Genomic DNA, 25637 nt, shown 5'->3' on the forward strand with positions numbered 1-25637 from the left:
AGTGGATCGTCCCAAGCAATGGTGAGATTCATGATGTGTCTGAAGAACATCTTCCCTTTAATAGTGATTGGAGCTAGAAGACCTAGTGGGTCGTAGAGGCTGCCGATGGATGACAAAAGTCCTCTTTTTGTGAATGGCCTTGGTTCGTCCGACACCTTGCAGGTAAAGGCGTCTGAGGAGACATTCCAGAAGATGCCCAGGCTACGCTGAAGCGGTACGTTATCTGCCTGAAAGCTGAGGTCCTTGAGGCTTTCGGTGAGATCATCAGAGGGGAAGGATTCCATCAACTCTCGACTGTTAGATGAAATTTTGTGCAGGCGCAAGTGACCGCCCTTCCATAGTGCCTCCTGGGTTCTCTTTAGGATATCAATGGCATATCCACAATCAGATACAGAGAGTAGACCATCGTCTACATAGAAGTTGTTTCGGACAAGGTCGGAGACATCCTCACCATAGTTTTCTTTTACTGAGTCGGCAGCTTTTCTCAGGCCGTACGTGGCAATAGCAGGAGAAGGTGAATTTCCAAATGTGTGAACTTTCATGCGGTACTCGACAATCTCCTTTTCCATATCACTATCCTTGTGCCACAGGAATCTGAGGAGATCCCGGTCCTCTTCCTTTACGTAAAAGCAATGAAACATCTGCTGGATATCTGCCATAAAGGCGACTGGTTCCTTCCTAAATCTCAGAAGGATTCCAAGGAGGCTGTTGGAGAGATCGGGTCCCTTCATAAGTGAGTCGTTAAGGGAGACTCCTTGACATCGGGCGGAAGAGTCAAAGACGACGCGGAGAGAGCTGGGTTTTTTGGCATGGTATACAACGAAGATGGGAAGATACCATCGCTCACTTGAAGCGTTAATGGCTTGGGCCAGTTCGGCATGTCCTTTCTCAATGATTTTGGCCATGAACTGAACGAAGTGTTCTCGTTTTCTAGCATTTCTCCCAAGGCCAAGAGTTAAAGACTTGGCCCGCTTCATAGCATCCTTCTTGTTATTAGGAAGCGCTTGACGGTGGGGTCGCAAGGGAAGGGGAGCTTCCCAGTGTGCCCGTTATTGTTTCGGATCATCTCCTTGTCCATAATGTCAAGAAACTGGTGGTCTTCAATCGATAGTCCTCGATTGTCATCCTCGATGGTTCTTTCGAACAGACAGTTCTCTTTCAATGCCACCTCTTTAGTGTTGAAGTAATTACTGCAAGGATCAAAAACGGATGTACGACCGTTGAGAAGCAGTTGAGTTTTGTTGACGTTGACCCTGTCTGACCAATGTGCATCTCTCCCACATGGTTCTCCAATAAGTATCCAGCCCAGACTAAGTTTCTGTGCAAAGGGCGTGTTCTTGGGGCCCAAGCGCTGTTCCAGCACCCTATGGGCATCAACCATGTCCCTTCCAATAAGAATGCAGATTGAGGCATCGTCGCACAGAGGCGGAATCAGCGTAGCTATGTCAGTCAAGTGGGGGTAGTGCTTGGCGATATTGGGTAGGGGGATTCCTTCTCTGTTGTTTGGTATATCGTTGCACTCAATAAGAGGCGGAAGGTCCATGATAGAGTTGCCGTCGACAGATTCAGCGACATAGCCTCCGGCTCTCCTACCTGAAGTAGTGAATGTTCCTGCGCAGGATGTTAGGGTGTATTCGACTTCAGGGCCGTTCTCCCCAAATCCGTCAAAGAACTCCGATGATGCGAGGGACTTGTTACTCTGATCATCAATTAGAGCATAAACGTACTTGAAGTTACGGGGAAAGGTACTACGGTAGACCTTTATCAGCACAATCTTCGCGCATGATCTTCCAGAAAATTCTTTGCAGTTCAAAGTCGTACACTTAGTCCGAACTTCGTTGTCAGAACTAGTAGATTTCATAGTTGTTCTGTATGTGTTGTTGGATGCGTCATACGACCCTGGTGTGTGCAGGGCGGTGCAGTGTGCAGTACTTTGACATTTTTGACAGGTAATTGAAGACTCTGTGCAGTCCTTGGCAATATGAAGGTTTACTGCACAGCATCGAAAGCACACGCCTTTAGCTTTCATGAATTTCCTCCTTTCCTCTATGGGCTTCTTTTGGAAGGCCTTACATTCGTTCAGGCTGTGGGAAGTATTATGAAGGGGACACAGCACCTGTACAACTCCTTTCTGGTCAACTTCTGTGTTATGGACCATGACCGGTTTCTGGTGATATGACGCTGTTATACAGCTCTTTCTTTTCTCTGGGGCATTTACCACCTTGTTTTCTGGTCTCACCGAGTAATCGAAGCTAGGGTCATTAGCTTTTATGGCTTGGTCTGTCAGAAAGTCGACAAAGACATTAAAGGGAGGGTATATTACCCCAGATTGTTTCTTATAGTTACTTGCGTGTGTAGTCCACTTGTTCTGTAGATAGTTAGGCAGCTTCGTGACCACTGGGTTCACTCCTGCGGAGGAGTCGTAGTATGCCATAATGTTTCTGTACCTGTGTTGGTCCTTGATGGACTGGATTTCAGCTAAAAGGTCCGTGAGTTCATAGAGCCGCTTGGGGTCATTGTTCGGTATCTTGGACATAGCGGCGAGTTTCTGTCTAAGAGATAGTTCTACAAGTTCTGGTGAACCGTAGCGCTCTTCTAGGCGATTCCAGATTTTATCCCGGGCGCGAGTCAGGTCGTTAGCATTGGCAATGCGTAGGCTTTCTGCATGACGCCGGGCCGAGGTACTTGACAAGCAGGTCAATCTCCTCATGCGCCCTCAGACTGAGTTCCTGAGATATGTTTTGAAATGAGGCCTTCCATGACAGGTAAGATTCCGCATTATCGTCAAATTTGGAAAGACGGTGGAGCAGGAGTTCTTTTTTAATAAGAAAATTGCTTAGATGTGACAAAGCGTTGGTTTCCATCGATTTGTCCACATTAGGCTCGCAGTACCTCCAGTACTTTGATTTCTGTTCTGTTACCATACCAGGACTGTGAGTATGGCTTAAAGTAGCTGACGCGGGATTGTGCGCGGGCTGGACTGTTTGATGGTCTTCATGCATATAGGGTTTAGGTGTAACAGGAGCTGGATCGGCAAACATTTCCGGAGGAGGGAGACGGGGAACAAATTCGGATGCTTCGGGCCGCAAATGGGATTTTGGTGGTGCTAAGGTTATATCACCATGGGAACTTGAAACCTCCTGATCTTTAAGAAAGTTCTCTACCTTTTGTGTGGCGATAGCTCGTCAGGAAGATTTGGTCTGGGCCATTTGAAGGACTCGTTCAAAGGCTCATCGGTAACACAGAGTCGTGCTTGTGCCTCAGTGTATTCTCTCTCAGACTTGATAAGTTTGAGTTGAGCTTGCCTTTCCGCCGTCTCTATTTCAATAAGTGCTTCCTTCTCAGCAAACGCAAGTCTTACCTTGGCTGCCTCGGCTTTGATCTTCTCTCTCAGGTATACCGAGCTTGTTGCTGAGCCGCGTGAGCTGTGTGAGAGTTTCGATGACTTCAGTGATGGTGTATTGGAGTGGTTTATCCCAGATCTGTTAGGTAGGCTACTATCAAGTGGCAGGGGTACAGAATAGTCAACAGCCTTATCATTTGGTTCCTCATAATGTGGCGTAGGGTTTAACAACGCCTTTGGACCCCTATTCGATGTTCTCTATTGTAGGAAGAGATTTGTCCTTGATTCTAGAGAGTTAAATACGAATCTGTGTGTACTGAGCTCTCTGATCCTTTCTTCTGTTCTGGTGCTTTTGAGGAAGTCAATAAACTCTCGTGAACTTTGCTCATATTTCGTAAATGTAGAACCTACCTCGTCTACAGGTGATGAGGGGTCGTCCAGGAGGGTTTCTAGGTTACATCGCAACATCAGCAGGACAGACATGTGCTTTTCTACGGAGAGTTCATATAGGTTCTGGCCTCCTGGGGTTAGGCTTCTTATTCTAGAACTTACCACCGGGTCGTTCATTTCTACAGTCTCTCTGTAGTCGTATGACGAACGCAGGTTTCCACTGTGCAAACAACTTTCAGGAATTTATTGCAGACACTGGCTCACCCTGAGTCAGAGTGGAAACTACAATGACAAATGTACAAAATAAAGGTTACACGTGTAGTCCTACACTAACACAGGGTCACGAGTAATGGTACAGTAACACTTGAAAGGTATTCAAAACTGAGAATCGCGTTATCACGCTACAAAACAAAGTTATCTTAAAGTGTGAACATTTTGCAATATTATGTGTTGGGTTTCATTAATTAGTTACCCTATAGCGATCCATAAAGACTGTCACATTCAGGGAAAAAACACATGGTGTGGTAGTTTCGTTTTCATGACCGGAAGTAAACAGGCTATGCTAAAAAGGGAGTCGGATCGACGGAGAACCCGGAAAGTATGACGGCACATACAGAATTCCGATGTTTGATAATAAATTCTTTCTTATATGCAAACTTAGCTTGCATAAACTACCAAAATAATGGAGAATTGCATCCGAAGGATGCATTTTAAAATCCTCGTTTGCGCCATATCATTATTAATTTTTATCTATGCTATAACAACAATTTCATGAAATTTCCAAAATGTTTCCAAACATTAACACTTTTAACTGAATCCACATGAAATTTTCGTAAAACGGAGAATAGAAGCAAATACAACACAGTTCGAGCATGGTACACAGCCAATGGTTTCTGTAAATTATGTATTATGTCTTAAACTGGGAGAGTGTATCCACTAGATATATTGTGTTGTCACTGTCATTGGTTACGAGCCCATATCCCGTCACGAGTGAATGGAGGGTTAAGTGAACTTCAGGCTAACAAAGATATGATATGCTTGGTGAACTCATCGACGTATATTGGTCGATCAGGAAGGTTGAAATGTTGAAACAAACATTGATTTTTCTTCAACTGTTCCCTGAAGAACAATAACCATTTTAATGTTTTATCAACTATCCTTCAGTTTCGTCTGTAAACAAACTACACATAGCTTATTCGATAACATCAGCAAAGCTGTTAGTTATACACTTTAAGAATTGAAGGTTTTCTCACAGGAAATGTTTTAGTTGAGAACTGTTTTTATCCTTGCACGTATATATATAACAGGTTTTGAATCTTTGAAATGTTGAAAAATTTCAAAACACTTGATGAACCAAATCAGTAAGTCTTACATGATAAGACAAATATGGTGGTGAAAACTACATGATTACAAACACCTATTCTGTATTACCGTCAGTGATAATGTATACAAAGGGAGAACACCAAGGACACTCTGCCAACACTTGTGCATTGCAGGTTTTGTATTTTAGTCACTATTTTTTAATTGTTAAGAACTATAGGAATATCTGACTGATAAAACACATCAGTAAGTTTATCTTTTCAATTGTGCTAAATGATTACCATAAAATCAAATATTTAGTACAAGTAAATAACAATTCTTCATTGCTGGTAGAGGAAATATATATGACGAGAATTATTTGCATTCCGGTCAACCTTAATTCTTTCATATACAAACTAGGACTCTGTGCCAACACTTCATTTGTGTTTTGTTTTATATCCAGGAAAGCCTTGGTCCTTGCAAGAGTCGTCCGTGTGCCTTAAATGAACGATGTGTCCGGCTGTCGAATGGGAACTCCACGTGTGTCCTGAATCGTAAATATATGATTATTGTTCCCAAACAGTGTTTTTTATTTCAAACTATTACATCAGTATAAAGCGATCATTGTTTAACTGTATACTAGCTGTGGATATTGTAAGGGTTATCTCCCCTTTCCGGTAATTATTCTGTTCATTTCTCCTGTAGGCGTCTCCCTGCCAAGTTGGCGTCCTTAGTAATCGTGTTTGTTTGCAAAATGAAGACAAAAATCGTATACACACACACAAAGATTTAATATTCTCTACGAGTCGGACATTACATAAAACACAACTACAAACACACTACATTACTAGCGGGAGTACGGCTAAGGGAGAACTAGGGCGTCAATGCGCCCGGCGCTAACTGCAAGATACGGGCGTAACGCTGACGTTACGCCGTCGAATAATAACAATAGTTCCCTGGCAAAACTAAGGCCAACTTAACTAAGGGGGAACACACTTCGCCATCATCCTCGCCCGTCCCACAATACGTTCCTAGGCGCCCTAGTAACCTTCAGCCCAGCTCCCGGCGTCCGCGTTACCCCTTACGCCAATAACTTCCCGGCGTCCGCGCCAAACCCCTGTACTGTTCACTGTGGCAATCCCGGACGTCTGGCGAAGTGCGCTTTCCCCTTTGAGCTTTACAATTATTCAATAATATCTCACCATCAACAAGGCCTTCCTGCTTTGACTCCAGCGGAAGAGAGAAGGATGTTCCAACAACCCGGCCTTATATACCCGTAATAAATAACCTAGCTAATAAGGTCGTACTCCCGTTCAACTTCACAGGTGTGCTACGAATGACTACATTTCTATAGGACTGTCACGTGCACGTGATCGGTCACTGAAAGTCGAACTTATACCCCTTGACAATAATACAATACAACAGGAACTAACGAATACAGGTAATGCTTGTAACAAACTAAGGAACACTTGCTTTACATAATATACCGAAATCACGTTAAAAAATATCAATTGATAATAAGTTATTTTACAGTTACATTAAATCACAAAACATTACAATATTAATGAGAGTTCGATAATATTCTTTAAACGGAAAACTACAGGCCACTAACATAACTGTCATGTTAGTTACGTTAGGATTGTGTCAGGATCCTATGATAACCTATGTTTTTACCTATATTCTGGAGAGTTATCGATAACTGACAAACTCACATCGCAGGATTTCGAGAGATGCACGCTGATGAAAACGATAGGAATGATTTACTGACGTTGTAATATTCCAATCGGTAGATATTTAATATCCTTATGCGATATTGAGTTGGGCGTTAGTATACCTGTTGGTGTTATTTTTAGTTATGCTTACTCTTCCTTAACACCTGGTCTTCACTGTATTTTTTCAGAAGTCTCAGTGTAAATGTTATGTTTTCTACATCTACATTACCCAAGTTGTTTTTTTTTATAGAATGTGACTTTTGATTATGATTCTGTTAACATTCCAATAATAATGATAATAACTTAAGGATCTGTGGAAAATATTTAGCAATCATTTAAAGTTCGACTAGAGATGTTTGTCGCCATGACATTTTTTTCGTTTTGTTGTTTCAGCTCGACCAATCGACCTCGCTGTTATTATTGATGGTTCAAAATCTTTTGCGCTGGATTCATTTAATGATGTACTGGACTGTATAAGATACCTGATCAACACATTGTTTGACATGAGACTGGCTGTAGCTACATTCAATGTGAACACACAAATACAAATGTATTTCGATCAATTCACCAACAAGTCAAATATGTTACACGCTGTTAATAACTCACTGGTACATCCCCGTAAAATAGGCACTAATCTTGAACAGGCTCTACTGGTCGTCAACGATCAAGTGTTTAACCAAACTACCGGCGCTCGAATGAATGCTAAGAATGTACTTCTGATTTTCCTAAATCCGAATGATAATCGGGAAGAGAATTTAAAGGCGAATTCTGACTTAATAAAATCAGACGGTAGATGTATAATAGTAGTCGCAATCCAAAGCAACGAGAAAGGGTTTAAAATCGTTAAAAAGGTGGCGTCAGAACCGCTTCAAACCTACATGTTAAACGTTAGCTCATCTGACAATCTCCCTGCATTATATGAAACTATTGCTGATACCATCAACAAAATACCGTAACCAGAACATCACAACCGTTACAAAAATCAGGGTTTTTATCTCACCATGAAAAAACAACGATATAATCAATATATGTATTTTTTTAAAAATGTTTGTTGTCAATCGGAAACATAACTGATTGCAAAATAGTGTTGTATTTGTGATATGTGAATACCTGTATGATTCTTCCACTCCTTTTTAACATAGCCATATCAGTGTCACACTTTCAATTATTTATATATTGTTATGTATCAGGTATACTTTCATATGCCCAATTGATAATGTTTTGCAATGCGAATTTCTTATTCCTGATGTTGCTCAAACGTGTGAAAAAGTACAAAAAAAAAAAAAAAAAAAACAGTGTTTCTCGTCCCATTATCCATCGCGGCCATTGTTATGTCGCTGAACACATTTAATTTGTACCGATTTGAAATAGTTTGTTTTCATTTATTTACGAAAGCATAACCATGTTTTTTTTATTTATTTTAACATGCAGCTCATAGATTCAAACTTCTGTGATTCGATGTTCAAGAGAATAGTGAAAAGTCTTCAAATTATTGGGACTTCAAATCATTTGTGGTGGGCTGTATCGACGTTTTCGTGTTCATGACAATAGTTGGTGACACAATATTTCTACCCCAATAAATACAGCAGATACTTTTTGAATAAATGGAAAACAAAACATTTTGTCATTCATAAAACGTTTTTTGTTTATGAAACAGAACTATAACCTCTATTCATTACAAGGAAATTGCTAGTGTGTAGTTACGTTTACACCAAAACTACACTTCAGACTATATTTGAACGATACGTTTACACCTGAAGTACACTTCGGACTGCCCTTGAACAATACGTTTATACCAGAACTACACTTCAGACTATCTTTGCACGATACGTTTACACCTGAAGTACACTTTGGCTAATTTTTAATGATACGTTTACACCTGAAGTACACGTTGGACTGACTCTGAACGATACGTTTCCACCAGCAGTACACTTCTGCCTGACTTTGAACGAGCCGTACTGCAGAACGAAGGTAGCTTCCAGTATTAGAGTTGAAAATATTTTCCGTTCATTATCATAATGCCGCTAATTAATTAGATTTAACTGTGTCAGGCCACCGCAAAGTCGGCGATGAATATCTAATGACGTCCTATTATCGTTGTTTAATTGAATGTAAAAGCTTCTTAGGGCGGCATTAAACTTTAATCTGTGTTCAGGCATCAAATAGCATCGTAAAAAGAGCAAACAACAGAGCGCTATAGTGTCAGGTAACACTATTTTGGAAACATTGCAGCCAGATGGCTGATTAGGAAAGAGTAATTATAGAAAAATATAGCAGAAACAAAATAGATTATTGGTTTCATTAAAAGTTATAAATGTACCGTTGATCTAATATTTATTATCAGACCTAATGTGTATCTTTAGTTATTACCATTTACGCTGATGTGGCAAGACATTAAACATTATAAGTATGTGAAGTAGGATTACTTTACAAACTGACCAGGAAGATTCCATCACATTAAATTACGCAGTATACAATTGTATGTGTATCTATTTCTATATACGTATTATCTATGTACCTATTCCTAGATAAAGTTAGTATGTATTGATTTAAGGATTGTATTGGTCAGCAATAATTCAGCTAACGTCAGCGTAAATTCACGATTCATGATACATGGTGGTTTAATTCATACACTGAAGAAATATGGTATAACACACAGTAATCTTATCTGGATTAAATAGTATCTAATTGACAGGCACCAAAGGGTGTTATTAGATGGTTATAAGTCAAACTTACAAACGCTAAAGGCAGGAATGCCACAAGGCTCAGTTTTGGGGCCATATTTATTCCTTATATTTATTAATGACCTTGAAGATGACCTCCTTTCCCATGTCAAACTCTTTGCTAATATTCTTAATGAAGATTTAAGAAAAATAACTAAATGGGCAGATAAGTGGGTGTTAAATTTAATCAAAACAAAACAGAATCTCTATTGATATCGAAGAAGATTAACCCTGAGACAGCTTATCCTGACCTCATTTTATCTAACAGTAATGTTATCAATGTCAATTTTCATAAACATCTTAGTTTGTTTTTTAACAGCCATGGTTCATGGTCAGATCATATTAATTATATTTATGAAAATAGTTGCTCTAAACAACAAATTATGCGAATACTGAAACATAAACTTGATAGAAAATCACTTGAAATTATCTACAAATCATTCATAAGGCCATTACTTGAATATAGGAATATTGTTTGGAATAATTGTACACAGGGTGAAAGTGATCTTCTAGAATCAGTTCAGTTAGACTGCCTTCGAATTATAACTGGGCTAAGAAGAGGTACTAGTCATAACTTAATCTACAAGGAATCTGGAATTGGTACATTAAAAAAGGAGTTATGATCATCAGTGTATATTATTCTTCAAAATACTGCAGCATGACTGTTCTCATTATCTGTATGAATGCATTGTACCATATTTTAACACTGATACTAATGCCCATCTCGGACACCAAAGATTGTTTGCATCTCCCTTATATAGAACTAAACTATATAAGAATAGCTTATTCCGAAGTACGATGACCTTATGGAACAAGCCAGACTGTAATTTCCCACAAATGACATCATTAAGACAATTAAAACATGAATTATCTATACAAAGTACACTTTCTTCAAATCCGTGTGATTGTACCAACATTTTTAAGTTTGGTGGTTCAAGGAAATATGATATAATACTATGTCAATTACGTAACAATGCAAGCCAACTTAACTATTATTTGTTACTGGATCATCTAACTGATAATCCAAATTGTATTTGTGGAGATTATATTGAAGATGTAGGTCACGTTTTCTTTACATGTCCGAAATACGTCAATGAAAGACAAATTTTGCTTCAGTCTATATCTATTGAAATAAAAAGGGTGACATTGACTTAAGTGCTTATGCTAATGTTTTTATTCTCTCCTATGTCTTGGAATAAATAGAACAATCTGAAAGATTTCACTAGCTGTATGTGTGTGTGTTACATATGTTGATTACTGTGTTATACATGTTCTGTAAATTTTGTAGTAAGATTATTATGTAATTGTGAAGCGCATTAGAGTATTTTGTCAAAATAGATAGTGCGCTATATAAATGTTGTATATTATTATTATTATTATTATTATATTAATCATTGTAATACTTATCACTAAATGATTCTGTACAGTTCATGTGTAACTGGACGCAAATGGCACTGTATGTAGTGACATTGACTTTGTAGTGCCATGACCAGCCACATGATCTGCTAAGTAGCTCCATTGTCCGGTGTCATATTCTAACATTTGGCTGTGAGTGGAGGGGGACTATGGGCTTGATGACCCTACTCATCAGTCATCATAGGCCTGTAGCTTTTGGCGAGGTTTCTTGTGGTGATTGATGGAGTCGGTGGGCCCATATCACATACCCTGACCCAGAAGCCTATTTGTCACCTTGAAAAACTGAAATAAATACTTTTGTTATCCGATCACTTGCTGGACGCCATTATGGTTGCTACCCGGAAGAGAGGTCATAACTACGAGAGCTATTTCATCATTGGAAAAGTTACATCATCACTTGATGTAACCATTACTTAAATCACTGCACTAACAGTGTTTAGAGATTATCATGTGATCATTTTGATATCACACCCCTTATCAGGCCGAGAGTCCTGATATCAGTCAGCATGTTCTTGTTTCACCCATTATCTTGCATAGTTTTCAATGGACGACGTTTTCGCGATATCTAATGTCCTTCATGAAAAGCTCTCGTAGCTTAACATTTTGAACGATATTTAACTCGCGATTCATTATGTGTCCCAGTTTTATCACAGAAAAAACCGAGGGAGCGGTAACTCTTAGGTCAGCTACAATCAGCTGTTGTATCACAGTTATAAGTAGATGTAGAACAAGGTGAGGGAGCGGTAACTCTTAGGTCAGCTACAATCAGCTGTTGTATCACAGTTATAAGTAGAACAAGAACATGCTGACGGAGCGTTAACTCTTAGGTCAGCTACAATCAGCTGTTGTTTCACAGTTATCAGTAGATGTAGAACAAGGTGACGGAGCGTTAACTCTTAGGTCAGCTACAATCAGCTGTTGTTTCACAGTTATAAGTAGAACAAGAGCAAGCTGACGGAGCGATAACTCTTAGGTCAGCTACAATCAGCTGTTGCATCATATTTTGTTTAATTGATAAGTTGATACTTAAATTTCTGTGATGGTCATTGAAGGTGAGATTTTGAATTGAGTTTAAACAAAGTAGAGTTATCTCCCTTGCTACGGCAAAAGTTATGATTCTGAGCAAATGAATAGTTCCACGTTTAATAATTCCTAAAACCATCGGAATATATCTGGAATATGGTAAGAAAACGCCAACATATCAACAGAATCGTAATCCAAAATCAAGTCCAATAAACCAAGGGCAAAATTTGAACAAAATTAAGTTTTAAAGCGACATCCTTGTAAAAGGACAATGGAAATAAGATATTCTGGAAGGTTTTATGGCGTCTATGCGATGGAAAACACTATCGAGATCGAGTTCAAACAAAAAATTACACAAAACGTCAATGAAACTGCGGAAATTACAGCAACAACATCATGTTTAGAAACTGATAGATACCTGACACATGATACGTTGTATTTACATGGAAAAAGAGATATCGATAACCAATACGTCTAAATCTCTGTACTGTTACCGCACGACTGCTTATCAATTCAAAATAATGATTGTCACTTTAAAAACCGAGAAAATACTAACACATCAACACAATCATAATTCAAACTCAATTTTCAAACGTTACCCATAATCTATATATGTGGTCAGTATCTTTGAAAAACAAACATCGTCCGAATTTGTGAATGGATCGGGTGTCAAACGGTTAAGTGGACAAGTGTTTACTTTGTGCCATGATTTACCGTGTATTCATGAACATGGATAGAAAATCTTTACATACGAGTAAAGCGTCGTCACATATTGATTGGACTCAGTTATGGACAATTTGAACAGGCTGTATGATAGGATAAAAGGCTGATTTGCCCATTAGGGATCTGCCAATAAGGTCGTGTTAGATTTCGGATGTTTCATGTCAGATTTAATGAGGAAAATCTGTATATTTTTCTTCAAACTCTGTTGAAGAAATTATACACTATACATTGTACATCATAGGTTCTAACGGGTTTACTACAAGAAAAAGAACTTGTTTTCGTGTGTGATTATCGTTCCTGTTATACAAGATGCTAAAATCACTTCTAGTTTCTTTAGCAGTGTTCATTAAAGGTGTGTTGGCGTCAGACTGCAAGATGGTAGACAACAGTGAACATTTAATCAAATATCGCATAGATAATGGTACCTTCAAGACGATTAACAGTATCGGAATTGTAGGCTGTCAGAAGGAATGTGTTCAGACAATGCTGTGCCAGAGTATTAGTTATAACACAGACACTTTGGAGTGCCTTCTGGGTCAGTATTCCGACAACAAAGTATATACTGGACTCACCAAGGACCTCTTCATCCGCCAGAACGTGACCGACAGTATATTAGTAAGTATATGTTAATTTGTTGTTAAACTGAGGTTTCAAATGAACTTTCTATTTTTTTTCTATCAAATCATAATAATACTATATACCGAGGCTATATTGATAATAATATTTCATCGTTGAAAGGTAAGTAACATGCACATTTTGTCTTCCTGGTACGTAACTGTCGTGGGTACACCAAAGATTGAACAAAAGAAACATATGAGGATAACACTATTCAATCCAATTTAAAATTTATCAAGATAGTCATATTATTCTATTTAATCTACAACACTGACAGCAAATCAGACAATTAAACCGTCAACACTTTTGTTGTTGTCTTGTTATGCTCTTTTATATAAATAAATTTGTTCTTTTAAAATGTGAAATCGCTTATTTCAACAGTAATTTATTGTAATTTTCAGAAAGTAATTCTGCCGAATTACCGCACATGCTAGAATGCAGTTGATTTCCTTCACTGCCGAATACAGCAAAAATATCACCAGTTGAAAGATAAATTCATTTATCGAACTGTCAATTCAAATCTTGGTAACATAAACAAGTATGTAGCCTGGGTATGTTTGTGTTTTCCGAACGAAATTAGGTAGGGAGAGGATCGAGATAAAACTACAACAAAGTTGAGATGTTTTCAGAACAAAGTTTTAATTTATAAAAAAATGTCTCTTTCTGAAGTGATATTTATTCAGAGAAGATGTCCATAGTCCTTAAATATTATTTGTGATTTTCATTTGTGATTTTAAATTCAACCATTCCGAACACTTGTTATATGTATGCACTTCATCTGGTACCGTTTACAGTAGCCTAGTAACAACAGAACCTGTCTCGTGTCTGAACTTCAACATACAACGCCCATCTAGTTTATTCACTTTTTCTCAGACCTACAGCTTTGATGTCGTGAACACATGATCGATGTTACTGCGCATGCATCAAAGTCATATCCATTCAGCTGTACATCTCGCCACAACGATATCCCGTGACAGATCAGGATCGTGCATTACATACCCGCTATATCTGAAAAGATTTCTCCTTTTTCATGGTCGCTAACGAGCTTTGGTTCCTCGCGTAAACGAACTATGGACTAGATGTTATATAGCTAGTGTATTTTGTACAAATGAGAATAATTTGCAGATCGTTATGGCACAATAAAGGAAATCTATAAAACACTGTAAAACATATAAACCTGATTTACTTTTCATTTAAATGATACCAACAAAGTATACCTGTAATTTTTTTTCTTTTGATAACGTTGATGTTGGTGTTATTTACTTGTGTAACTTTTGTACAACATTCGAATAGATTGATGCATGGTTTCGAAGACCACAAAGGAAAGACATTTACTTGTGTAACTTTTGTACAACATTCGAATAGATTGATGCATGGTTTCGAAGACCACAAAGGAAAGACATTTACTTGTGTAACTTTTGTACAACATTCGAATAGATTGATGCATGGTTTCGAAGACCACAAAGGAAAGACATTTACTTGTGTAACTTTTGTACAACATTCGAATAGATTGATGCATGGTTTCGAAGACCACAAAGGAAAGACATTTACTTGTTTAACTTTTGTACAACATTGGAATAGATTGATGCATGGTTTCGAAGACCACAAAGGAAAGATATGTCTCTTTATCCTGACTTGCTAGGATATTAATCAAGCAGTGAGTTACATTACTTTGTATGGTTTCCAATACATAAACGTTAAGTGTGTTATTTTGTTTGAATGACGCCAATGAGAGTCACGATTTTATACTCTACTGTCGTTTTGTATACAACAACAAAATTAATTAAACAATGCCCCCATTAGAGTATACATGATATCAATAGCCTTGGTAAAGAGCAACCTCAAAACTCCCATAGCCCATTTCAAGTTTTTTGACATATTGATTTATGTATGTCAGCAAATTTACTTTCACTTAACATTTGATCGTTGTGATGACTTAGGATTGGCCTTGATTCAATTTGTCCAAGTCATCAAAGATACCTCTCCTATTTATTACTACAGTCAATGTCAATGTTGATTTATAAAATTTTCAATAGATCTATATCACTTTAAGTCTCTTTCAGCAATGCAGCATAATACATTATACAAAGGGAGTTCGATTTCTGTAAGAACAATGAACCTTCCATTCGGAAATATATCTCTTTTTTACAAAATAATTATATAATTATCGACAAAAGCAAATGCACTTTTGTTTTGAACAGCAAGTTTCCTTACTTAGCTGAAATCGATATGGTCAGTTGGAGAACGGACCTATTGATCTAACTGGCCCTCTAAATAAGTGAACATTTAAAATATAGCAAGCGGTAGGCAGTTAGCAGTGAACAATTAAAATATAACAAGTAGTAGGCAGTTAGCAGTGAACATTTAAAATATAACAAGTAGTAGGCAGTTAGCAGTGAACAATTAAAATATAGCAAGCGGTAGGCAGTTAGCAGTGAACAATTAAAATATAACAAGTAGTAGGCAGTTAGCAGTGAACATTTAAAATATAACAAGTATTAGGCAGTTAGCAGTGAACATTTAAACTATATAAAGCGGTAGGCAGTTAGCAGTGAACATTTAAAATATAACAAGCGGTAGGCAGTTAGCAGTGAACATTTAAAATATAAGAAGCGGTAGGCAGTTAGCAGTGAACATTTAAAATATAGCCAGCGGTAGGCAGTTAGCAGTGAACATTTAAGATATAAGAAGCGGTAGGCAGTTAGCAGTGAACATTTAAAATATAAAATATAACAAGCGGTAGGCAGTTAGCAGTGAACATTTAAAATATAAGAAGCGGTAGGCAGTTAGCAGTGAACATTTAAGATATAAGAAGCGGAAGGCAGTTAGCAGTGAATATATAAAATATAAGAAGCGGTAGGCAGTTAGCAGTGAACATTTAAGATATAAGAAGCGGTAGGCAGTTAGCAGTGAACATTTAAAATATAAGAAGCGGTAGGCAGTTAGCAGTGAACATTTAAAATATAAGAAGCGGTAGGCAGTTAGCAGTGAACATTTAAAATATATCAAGCGGTAGGCAGTTAGCAGTTAACAATTAGGATATAGCAAGCAGTAGGCAGTGAGCAGTGAACATTTAAGATATAGCCAGCGGTAGGCAGTTAGCAGTGAACATTTAAGATATAAGAAGCGGTAGGCAGTTAGCAGTGAACATTTAATATATAGCAAGCGGTAGGCAGTTAGCAGTGAATATATAATATATAGCAAGCGGTAGGCAGTTAGCAGTGAACATTTAAAATATAGCCAGCGGTAGGCAGTTAGCAGTGAACATTTAAGATATAGCAAGCGGTAGGCAGTTAGCAGTGAACATTTAAAATATAACAAGCGGTAGGCAGTTAGCAGTGAACATTTAATATATAGCAAGCGGTAGGCAGTTAGCAGTGAACATTTAAAATATATCAAGCGGTAGGCAGTTAGCAGTTAAGCGGTAGGCAGTTAGCAGTGAACATTTAAAATATAACAAGCGGTAGGCAGTTAGCAGTGAACATTTAAGATATAAGAAGCGGTAGGCAGTTAGCAGTGAACATTTAAAATATAACAAGCGGTAGGCAGTTAGCAGTGAACATTTAAGATATAGCAAGCGGTAGGCAGTTAGCAGTGAACATTTAAAATATAACAAGCGGTAGGCAGTTAGCAGTGAACATTTAAAATATAACAAGCGGTAGGCAGTTAGCAGTGAACATTTAAGATATAGCAAGCGGTAGGCAGTTAGCAGTGAACATTTAAAATATAACAAGCGGTAGGCAGTTAGCAGTGAACATTTAAGATATAAGAAGCGGTAGGCAGTTAGCAGTGAACATTTAAGATATAAGAAGCGGTAGGCAGTTAGCAGTGAACATTTAAAATATAAGAAGCGGTAGGCAGTTAGCAGTGAACATTTAAGATATAAGAAGCGGTAGGCAGTTAGCAGTGAACATTTAAAATATAACAAGCGGTAGGCAGTTAGCAGTGAACATTTAAAATATAACAAGCGGTAGGCAGTTAGCAGTGAACATTTAAAATATAACAAGCGGTAGGCAGTTAGCAGTGAACATTTAAGATATAAGAAGCGGTAGGCAGTTAGCAGTGAACATTTAAAATATAACAAGCGGTAGGCAGTTAGCAGTGAACATTTAAAATATAACAAGCGGTAGGCAGTTAGCAGTGAACATTTAAAATATAACAAGCGGTAGGCAGTTAGCAGTGAACATTTAAAATATAACAAGCGGTAGGCAGTTAGCAGTGAACATTTAAAATATAACAAGCGGTAGGCAGTTAGCAGTGAACATTTAAAATATAACAAGCGGTAGGCAGTTAGCAGTGAATATATAATATATAGCAAGCGATAGGCAGCTAGCAGTGACTATCAGTGAAATCATTATCCATTCATACAACTTGGTGAAAGCTGTCTCTGTTGGTTTCGCTGTAGGAAAAGATAGAGATAACCGGCTGATGTAGAAGTGCCCGTGTTGTCATGTTATATTCATTACATTGGAGATAAGACAAATTTCCAATAAATTCACGCGATCATGGTTCTATAGTGATCAGAAATCTAATGTGGTAATTGTTCTCATTGAAAATATAGAATGAGTCTGGATGTTGACATGTTGCATTCATATTCATATATTAACTTCATTCATATGGTGGCTTGGTTTAGAATGTATGACGGTTCTTGGCGTTTAATACATGTTCTTGGCGTTTCATACATGTTCTTGGCATTTATGCATTTTCATGGCATTGAATACATGTTCTTAGCGTTTAATACATGTTCTTGGCGTTTAATACATGTTCTTAGCGTTTAATACATGTTCTTGGCGTTTCATACACGTTCTTGGCGTTTTATACATGTTCTTGGCATTTAATACATTTTCATGGCATTTAATACATGTTATTGGCGTTTAATACATGTTCTTGGCGTTTCATACATGTTCTTGGCATTTATGCATTTTCATGGCATTGAATACATGTTCTTAGCGTTTAATACATGTTCTTGGCTATTAATACATGTTCTTAGCGTTTAATACATGTTCTTGGCGTTTCATACACGTTCTTGGCGTTTTATACATGTTCTTGGCATTTAATACATTTTCATGGCATTTAATACATGTTATTGGCGTTTAATACATGTTCTTGGCGTTTCATACATGTTCTTGGCATTTAATACATTTTCATGGCGTTTAATACACGTTCTTGGCGTTTAATACATGATCTTGGCGTTTAATACATGTTCTTGGCGTTTCATGCATGTTCTAGGCGTTTCATGCATGTTCTTGGCATTTGATACACGTTCCTGGCGTTTAATACATGTTATTTGCGTTATATACATGTTCTTGACGTTTAATACAAGTTCTTGGAGTTTAATACATATTTTAGCGTTTAATGCATGTTTTTGGCGTTTAATACACAGTTTAGCGTTTAATAAACGTTCTTAGCGTTTAATACATGTTCTTGGCGTTTCATACATGTTCTTGGCGTTTCATACATGTTCTTGGCGTTTTATACATGTTCTTGGCATTAAATACATTTTCATGGCATTTAATACATGTTATTGGCGTTTAATTCATGTTCTTGGCGTTTCATACATGTTCTTGGCGTTTTATACATGTTCTTGGCATTTAATACATTTTCATGGCATTTAACACATGTTATTGGCGTTTAATACATGTTCTTGGCGTTTCATACATGTTCTTGGCATTTAATACATTTTCATGGCGGACTTACAGTATGAATAATATCCACAATCAACATTAATGTTTTTTTTCTGAACTTTTTTTTATAAACGCATTTAAAGTATATGATTACTGATACAAATAAAATTATACAAAACTTCTACTGAAATGCAAAAGTAAGTATACATTGGGGTTTAGGCGAAATCGTTCTAAGGCAGAAATGTCAAACTAATACATATTATGTATCTTTTGAGGCTTCATTTTATCAGTTAATCATACTATATGAAGCGTTAAGTTATGTCCGGAACACTGACGTCAGTTATTTGACAATGTGATGAGGGGTCATTAATGGAAACGTCCAATACAAAGTCTATTTAATATCGCGTGTGACCACCATTTGCGTTAATCACAGCGTTGATTCTTCTCCTCATGGACCTGGTATGTCGTGGAATAGTGTTCCTAGGAATGATCCGCCATTCCTCGTGGAGAGCCTGCTCAAGTTCTGTCAAAGTTGTTGGTGGGTTTTGGCGTCGACGTACACGGCAGCTTAAGAAATCCAGAATGTACTCTATCGAATTTAAATACGGGGATTTTGATGGCCACGGCAACACATTAATGTTATTGGTCCTTAGGAAGTTTTCTGTTGCCCTCGCAGTGTGCGGGGTGGTGTTGGCATGCATTAACGTCAAATTTGGGCCATTACGTCTGAAATGTGGTAAAACCTCTTGGTTCAGTACCTCAGCGCAGTACGTTGCTGCAGTAAGATTCATCGGAATCGTGATCAGATCTGTTTTGTCATTATGTCTGATTCTTCCCCACACCATAACACTTACCCTTCCCCAAATATCGAACTTTTGTACATAGTTATCGTGAAAACGTTCTCAACAACGTCGCCATACTTTACAGCGTCCATCGCTATGCTGAGACAAAATCGACGTTGGCGTGCCGACTTAAGACGCTGACGTCGATGACGTTGTGACAGACCTAAACATTTATATGGTCGCCGAGCTTTTAACGACAAAGATTTCAGCCTTCTTCGAATTTTCCATGGACTGACAGGATTCCGAAAACAACGTCGTGACGTCAACGTCGACGTCAAATAACGATCCCTGAGATGACAAATGCGGATGTCCTCTCTGGCGGACGTTTTACACGGTCGACCACTTCTTGGAAGATCTTTTATCGTTCCGTGAATCCTTTACTTTATCCACAATTTAACGATTGTCAGTCGTGTTACGTTGAACGTTCGGGCAACGACAGTTTGTATGACGTTGTCGAGGAGCATTCCTACTTCCCAGTTTCTTTGTTCCTGTGTAAGTCGTGGCATATCTGTATTTGTCAATTATCAATGGCGAATTGCCGGGGTACGTCCCTAGTACAGATGTAAGCACAGGTAACACGATACACACCGATAGCCTGCAATGCACGTGCAAAGTTATAAAAACAGCAACATTCGGTATGACGCTTTTACGCTTGAATGGTTTTTCGTTTGTTTTCATTTCAGAACATGATTTTGTGTCCAAATTTTGCCAGCCTACCATTCATAGGAAAATATAATAAGCATGTAATCAAGAAATTCACTTCTAAAGAAATAATCTGAGAATCATTTTATTAATATATGTCATAGAGTAGTTTAGATAAAACATTTATCATAATTAAGAAGAGACGTGTAAAGCAAGCAACAAAGTTTAGAACCAGGTCAAGTTTTGCGGACTTTTCTGTGTCGATAGTTCTAATTGGTCAGTGCAAAAAAGAGCACTGCGCATGTAATCCGGAATTTATCGCCGGGTAAACTAGAAGATAGCATAGCGATAAGCTTGACAGCAAATGGGGGCCGAGAATAGGAAGTAGTTCACTTCCCCACCTATATCTTTGCTTTTCTTGCGATCGATTTATGTCCTAAGTCGTCTCATTGAGTTCAAATTTGAGGTCTTTTGCTATACTAACGATTCTAGAACGAAGAAAAATCTGTAAAGCTGTAGGATGCGCTTAGAACACTATCAGGCTGTCTTGTAACTAATTCAAATATTAAATAATTTCAATAAAATCAAATATTTGGTACACATAATGACAAATAAATATAAATTCGTTATCGCCGTAAGAGGAAGTACATATGACGAGAGAATTTGCATTCCGGTCAACCTTAATTCTTTCATATACAAACTAGGACTCTTTGCCAACACTTCATTTGTGTTTTGTTTTAGATCCAGGAAAGCCTTGGTCCTTGCAAGAGTCGTCCGTGTGCCTCGCAAGAACGATGTGTCCGGCTGTCGAATGGGAACTCCACCTGTGTCCTGAATCGTAAATATATATATATTTAATTTTCCGGGTTAAGGATGAGATCTCTCTTTAATTCTAGTTGCACTATGAATGCTAAATAAGCGAACATTGTTTTATATAATGAATGTATTATTATGCATTATTATGTATTATTATTCATTACGAAAACAACGAAATTATTGACAAGTCAAAAGAATCTTAATTCACTTTGAAATTCGAAGCAACTAGTGCAATATATGAACAAAATGAGGATTGAACTGACGGCTCATTGAAAAGTAAATGAAGAAAAAGACTAGGTGTTTCAAGACAAGTAAACGTCTTCTGTTTCGTCCACGACACCCTCCATGTAGATCTTGATCTAAAATACACATTTTATTAATTCCACTTCTTCAGACAACAGAATCACAATAAGACTTTGAACCTGATTCGGTAGAATGGTAATCATGTAAAGATTCAACAAATGTTTGGTGGAACAACTAGACGAGCCAGCAATATGTTCTATATTTTGATTCTAAAAACCTAAAACAAAAGTCAGTGTGAACGAGTAAGGTCCGTATTATCAAATGTCAACCTTAATTATTGTAATACTGAATCGTAAAAGTTACAAACGTTTCAACAATTAAAAAAACAGCTATAAGCCAAAATCATAACTTTGTGTCTACCCAACAAAAATCACCGAAAGTGATTTGTTTGAGCCTCAACTTTCGAGTCATATAAATTATTGATTAATAAACATGCTGGTGTAATCATGCTCGGAGACGTTGTCATGACAACTGTTTTGTTATTTCAGTTCGACCAATCGACCTCGCTGTTGTAATTGATGGTTCGAAGACTTTTGCGTTGGATTCATTTAATGCTGTACTGGACTGTGTAAGATACCTGATCAACACATTGTTTAACATGAGACTGGCTGTAGCTACATTCACCCAGACCACACAAATACAAATGTATTTCGATCAGTTCACCAGCAAGTCAAGTATGTTACACGTTGTTAGTAATGCATTGGTATATCCCGATCAAACAGGCAATGAGCTTGGACAGGCTTTACTCGACGTCAACAATCAAGTGTTCAACCAGTCTAAAGGCGATCGACCGCATGTAATGAATGTGCTTCTGATTTTTCTGGATGCGGATGATATGAATGAGGAAAATATAAGGAATAACTCTGACTTAATGAAATTAGAAGGTACTGACATAATAACGGTCTGCATCGCATGTACAGCGACAGGGCATGGAATTACACAACAGGTAGCGTCAGAACCGCTTCAAAAGTACATGTTAAATGTGACCTCGTCAGACAATCTTCCTGCATTGTATGAAACTCTTGTTGGCATCATGAACCAAATACTATAATGAGTAAATTTTTTTTTTCACCCCACCTTAAAAAATCAAAGAATATGACAGCAGAATCAAGATTTTAAGTAGTAAAAGTACAAAATTCCTACGTCCCAAGAATAGCTTCTGTTGGCGTTAGAAAAATGTCATCAAAATAATGCCAAAGTTTCAAAACATTAGTCGTGTAACTATAGGGTGGTCATTTCTCCAATTAAATATCAAAAGTATATGTTGTGTTAAAATTTTCCAAATTTGGTGAAAAAATGAAAAAATGAGTTTTGTCGAATCAGAAAGTGGACGTCATCGTTGTGTTCCTTATACCATACAACTCTTAAAGTTTCATCATTATCAGGCACAATCTCAATGTTTACCAAACATAAGTCTCCCTTTGGCGACCCAATATGTGATAACACTCTGTCGGAAATGATGTCAATAGAATATTACATTCTATAACCTATCGAACCCTGTCTACAATAATGCAGATGATCTGATCTCTGGCGGACATACCTTACACCAGAGAAGCAGTGATGCATGCTGCACGGGAGTCATGGGCAATGAGCTATAACTTATAGAGTGATAACACAACTATAACGTGATTATCAAGGCATTTTGACAATTTGGACGTGGCCATCGCTATTAACACCAAGCTTCATTTCATTCAGACCAACACTTTTGAGTTATAGACCGAGATTCTAATTGCCATATTTGATGTCTGATCGGAGAAAGAATAGCCGAAACTCCATTTCCATTTATTCGAAATTTCGCTTCAATCTGATCTTCGATATTCGACAAAACCAAACGGAATGAGATTATACAAGCATTACGTGCAGAATTATACGTGTTTAAATCCGAGGCGTCTGCTCATCTAATAGTCGCCATATTGTGTATACTACCACCAATCCTTGAGGTTAAACCGTCGTAGTCTAGATTATATTCAATCAGTCCTTGAGGACAAATTGTCCTAGGCTAGATTATACCACATCAGTCCTTGGGACAAAGTGTCCTAGGCTAGGTTATACCACATCTGTGATTGGGACAAAGTGTCCTAGGCTAGATTATACCACATCAGTGATTGGGACAACGTGTTCTAGGCTTGGTTATACCACAGCAGTGATTGGGACAAAGTGTCTTAGGCTAGATTATACCACATCAGTCCTTGGGACAAAGTGTCCTAGGCTTGGTTATACCATATCAGTGATTGGGACAACGTGTCCTAGGCTTGGTTATACCACAGCAGTCCTTGAGAAAAATTTCTAGGCTTGGTTATACCACATCAGTGATTGGAACAAAGTGTCCTAGGCTTGGTTATACCACATCAGTGATTGTGACAAAGTGTCCTAGGCTAGGTTATACCACATCTGTGATTGGGACAAAGTGTCCTAGGCTAGATTATACCACATCAGTGATTGGGACAAAGTGTCCTAGGCTTGGTTATACCACATCAGTGATTGGGACAACGTGTTCTAGGCTTGGTTATACCACAGCAGTGATTGGGACAAAGTGTCTTAGGCTAGATTATACCACATCAGTCCTTGGGACAAAGTGTCCTAGGCTTGGTTATACCACATCAGTGATTGGGACAACGTGTCCTAGGCTTGGTTATACCACAGCAGTCCTTGGGAAAAATTTCTAGGCTTGGTTATACCACATCAGTGATTGGGACAAAGTGTCCTAGGCTTGGTTATACCACATCAGTGATTGGGACAAAGTGTCCTAGGCTAGATTATAACACATCAGTTATTGGGACAAAGTATCCTAGGCTAGATTATACCACATCAGTCCTTATGACAAAGTGTTCTAGGCTAGATTATACCACATCAGTGATTGGGACAAAGTGTCCTAGGCTAGGCTATACCACATCAGTGATTGTGACAAAGTGTCCTAGGCTAGGTTATACCACATCAGTGATTTGGACAAAGTGTCCTATGCTTGATTATACAACATCAGTGATTGGGACAAAGTGTCCTAGGCTTGATTATACCGCATCTGTCCTTGTGACAAAGTGTCCTAAGCTAGGTTATACCACATCAGTCCTTGAGGACAAAGTGTCCTAGGCTTGGTTATACCATATCAGTGATTGGGACAAAGTGTCCTAGGCTTGGTTATACCACCGCATTGATTGGGACAACGTGTCCTAGGCTTGGTTATACCACATCAGTCATTGTGACAAAATGTCCTAGGCTTGGTTATACCACATCAGTGATTGGGACAAAGTGTCCTAGGCTTGGTTATACCACATCAGTGATTGGGACAAAGTGTCCTAGGCTTCGTTATACAACATCAGTCATTGTGACAAAGTGTCCTAGGCTTGGTTATACCACATTAGTGATTGGGACAAAGTGTCCTAGGCTAGATTATAACACATCAGTTATTGGGACAAAGTATCCTAGGCTTGGTTATACCACATCAGTGATTGGGACAAAGTGTCCTAGGCTTGGTTATACCACATCAGTCATTGTGACAAAATGTCCTAGGCTTTGTTATACCACATCAGTGATTGGGACAAAGTGTCCTAGGCTTGGTTATACCACATCAGTGATTGGGACAAAGTGTCCTAGGCTTCGTTATACAACATCAGTCATTGTGACAAAGTGTCCTAGGCTTGGTTATACCACATTAGTGATTGGGACAAAGTGTCCTAGGCTAGATTATAACACATCAGTTATTGGGACAAAGTATCCTAGGCTTGGTTATACCACATCAGTGATTGGGACAAAGTGTCCTAGGCTTGGTTATACCACATCAGTCATTGTGACAAAATGTCCTAGGCTTTGTTATACCACATCAGTGATTGGGACAAAGTGTCCTAGGCTTGGTTATACCACATCAGTGATTGCGACAACGTGTCCTAGGCTTGGTTATACCACAGCAGTCCTTGGGAAAAAGTGTCCTAGGCTAGGTTATACCACAACAGTCCTTGGGACAACGTGTCCTAGGCTAGATTATACCACATCAGTCCTTGTGACAAAGTGTCCTAGGCTAGATTATACCGCATCAGTCCTTTGGACAAAGTGTCCTAGGATTGGTTATACCACATCAGTCCTTGGGACAACGTGTCCTAGGCCAGGTTTTACCACATCAGTCCTTGTGACAAAGTGTCCTAGGCTAGATTATACCGCATCAGTCCTTTGGA

General features: G+C 38.2%; 2 protein-coding genes across 2 annotated transcripts; one reads left to right on the forward strand and one right to left on the reverse strand.

Annotated features, from left to right (window-relative positions):
• Nucleotides 1–973: 973 nt before the first annotated feature.
• On the reverse strand, nt 974–2710 carry LOC132550447 (uncharacterized). Its single transcript, XM_060214515.1, has one exon. The coding sequence runs from the start codon at nt 2708–2710 to the stop codon at nt 974–976; it is 1737 nt and encodes a 578-aa protein (XP_060070498.1).
• Nucleotides 2711–13004: 10294 nt separating this feature from the next.
• On the forward strand, nt 13005–22522 carry LOC132550448 (uncharacterized). Its single transcript, XM_060214516.1, has 3 exons — nt 13005–13244; nt 21100–21190; nt 21960–22522. Exons 1-3 carry the CDS (start codon nt 13005–13007, stop codon nt 22520–22522), a joined length of 894 nt encoding a protein of 297 aa, XP_060070499.1.
• Nucleotides 22523–25637: the final 3115 nt, after the last annotated feature.

The sequence above is a fragment of the Ylistrum balloti genome, unplaced genomic scaffold (assembly GCF_031769215.1).
Source record: "Ylistrum balloti isolate Yb309-2 unplaced genomic scaffold, AGI_CSIRO_Ybal_v1 Utg370124, whole genome shotgun sequence".
Classification (NCBI taxonomy): domain Eukaryota; kingdom Metazoa; phylum Mollusca; class Bivalvia; order Pectinida; family Pectinidae; genus Ylistrum; species Ylistrum balloti.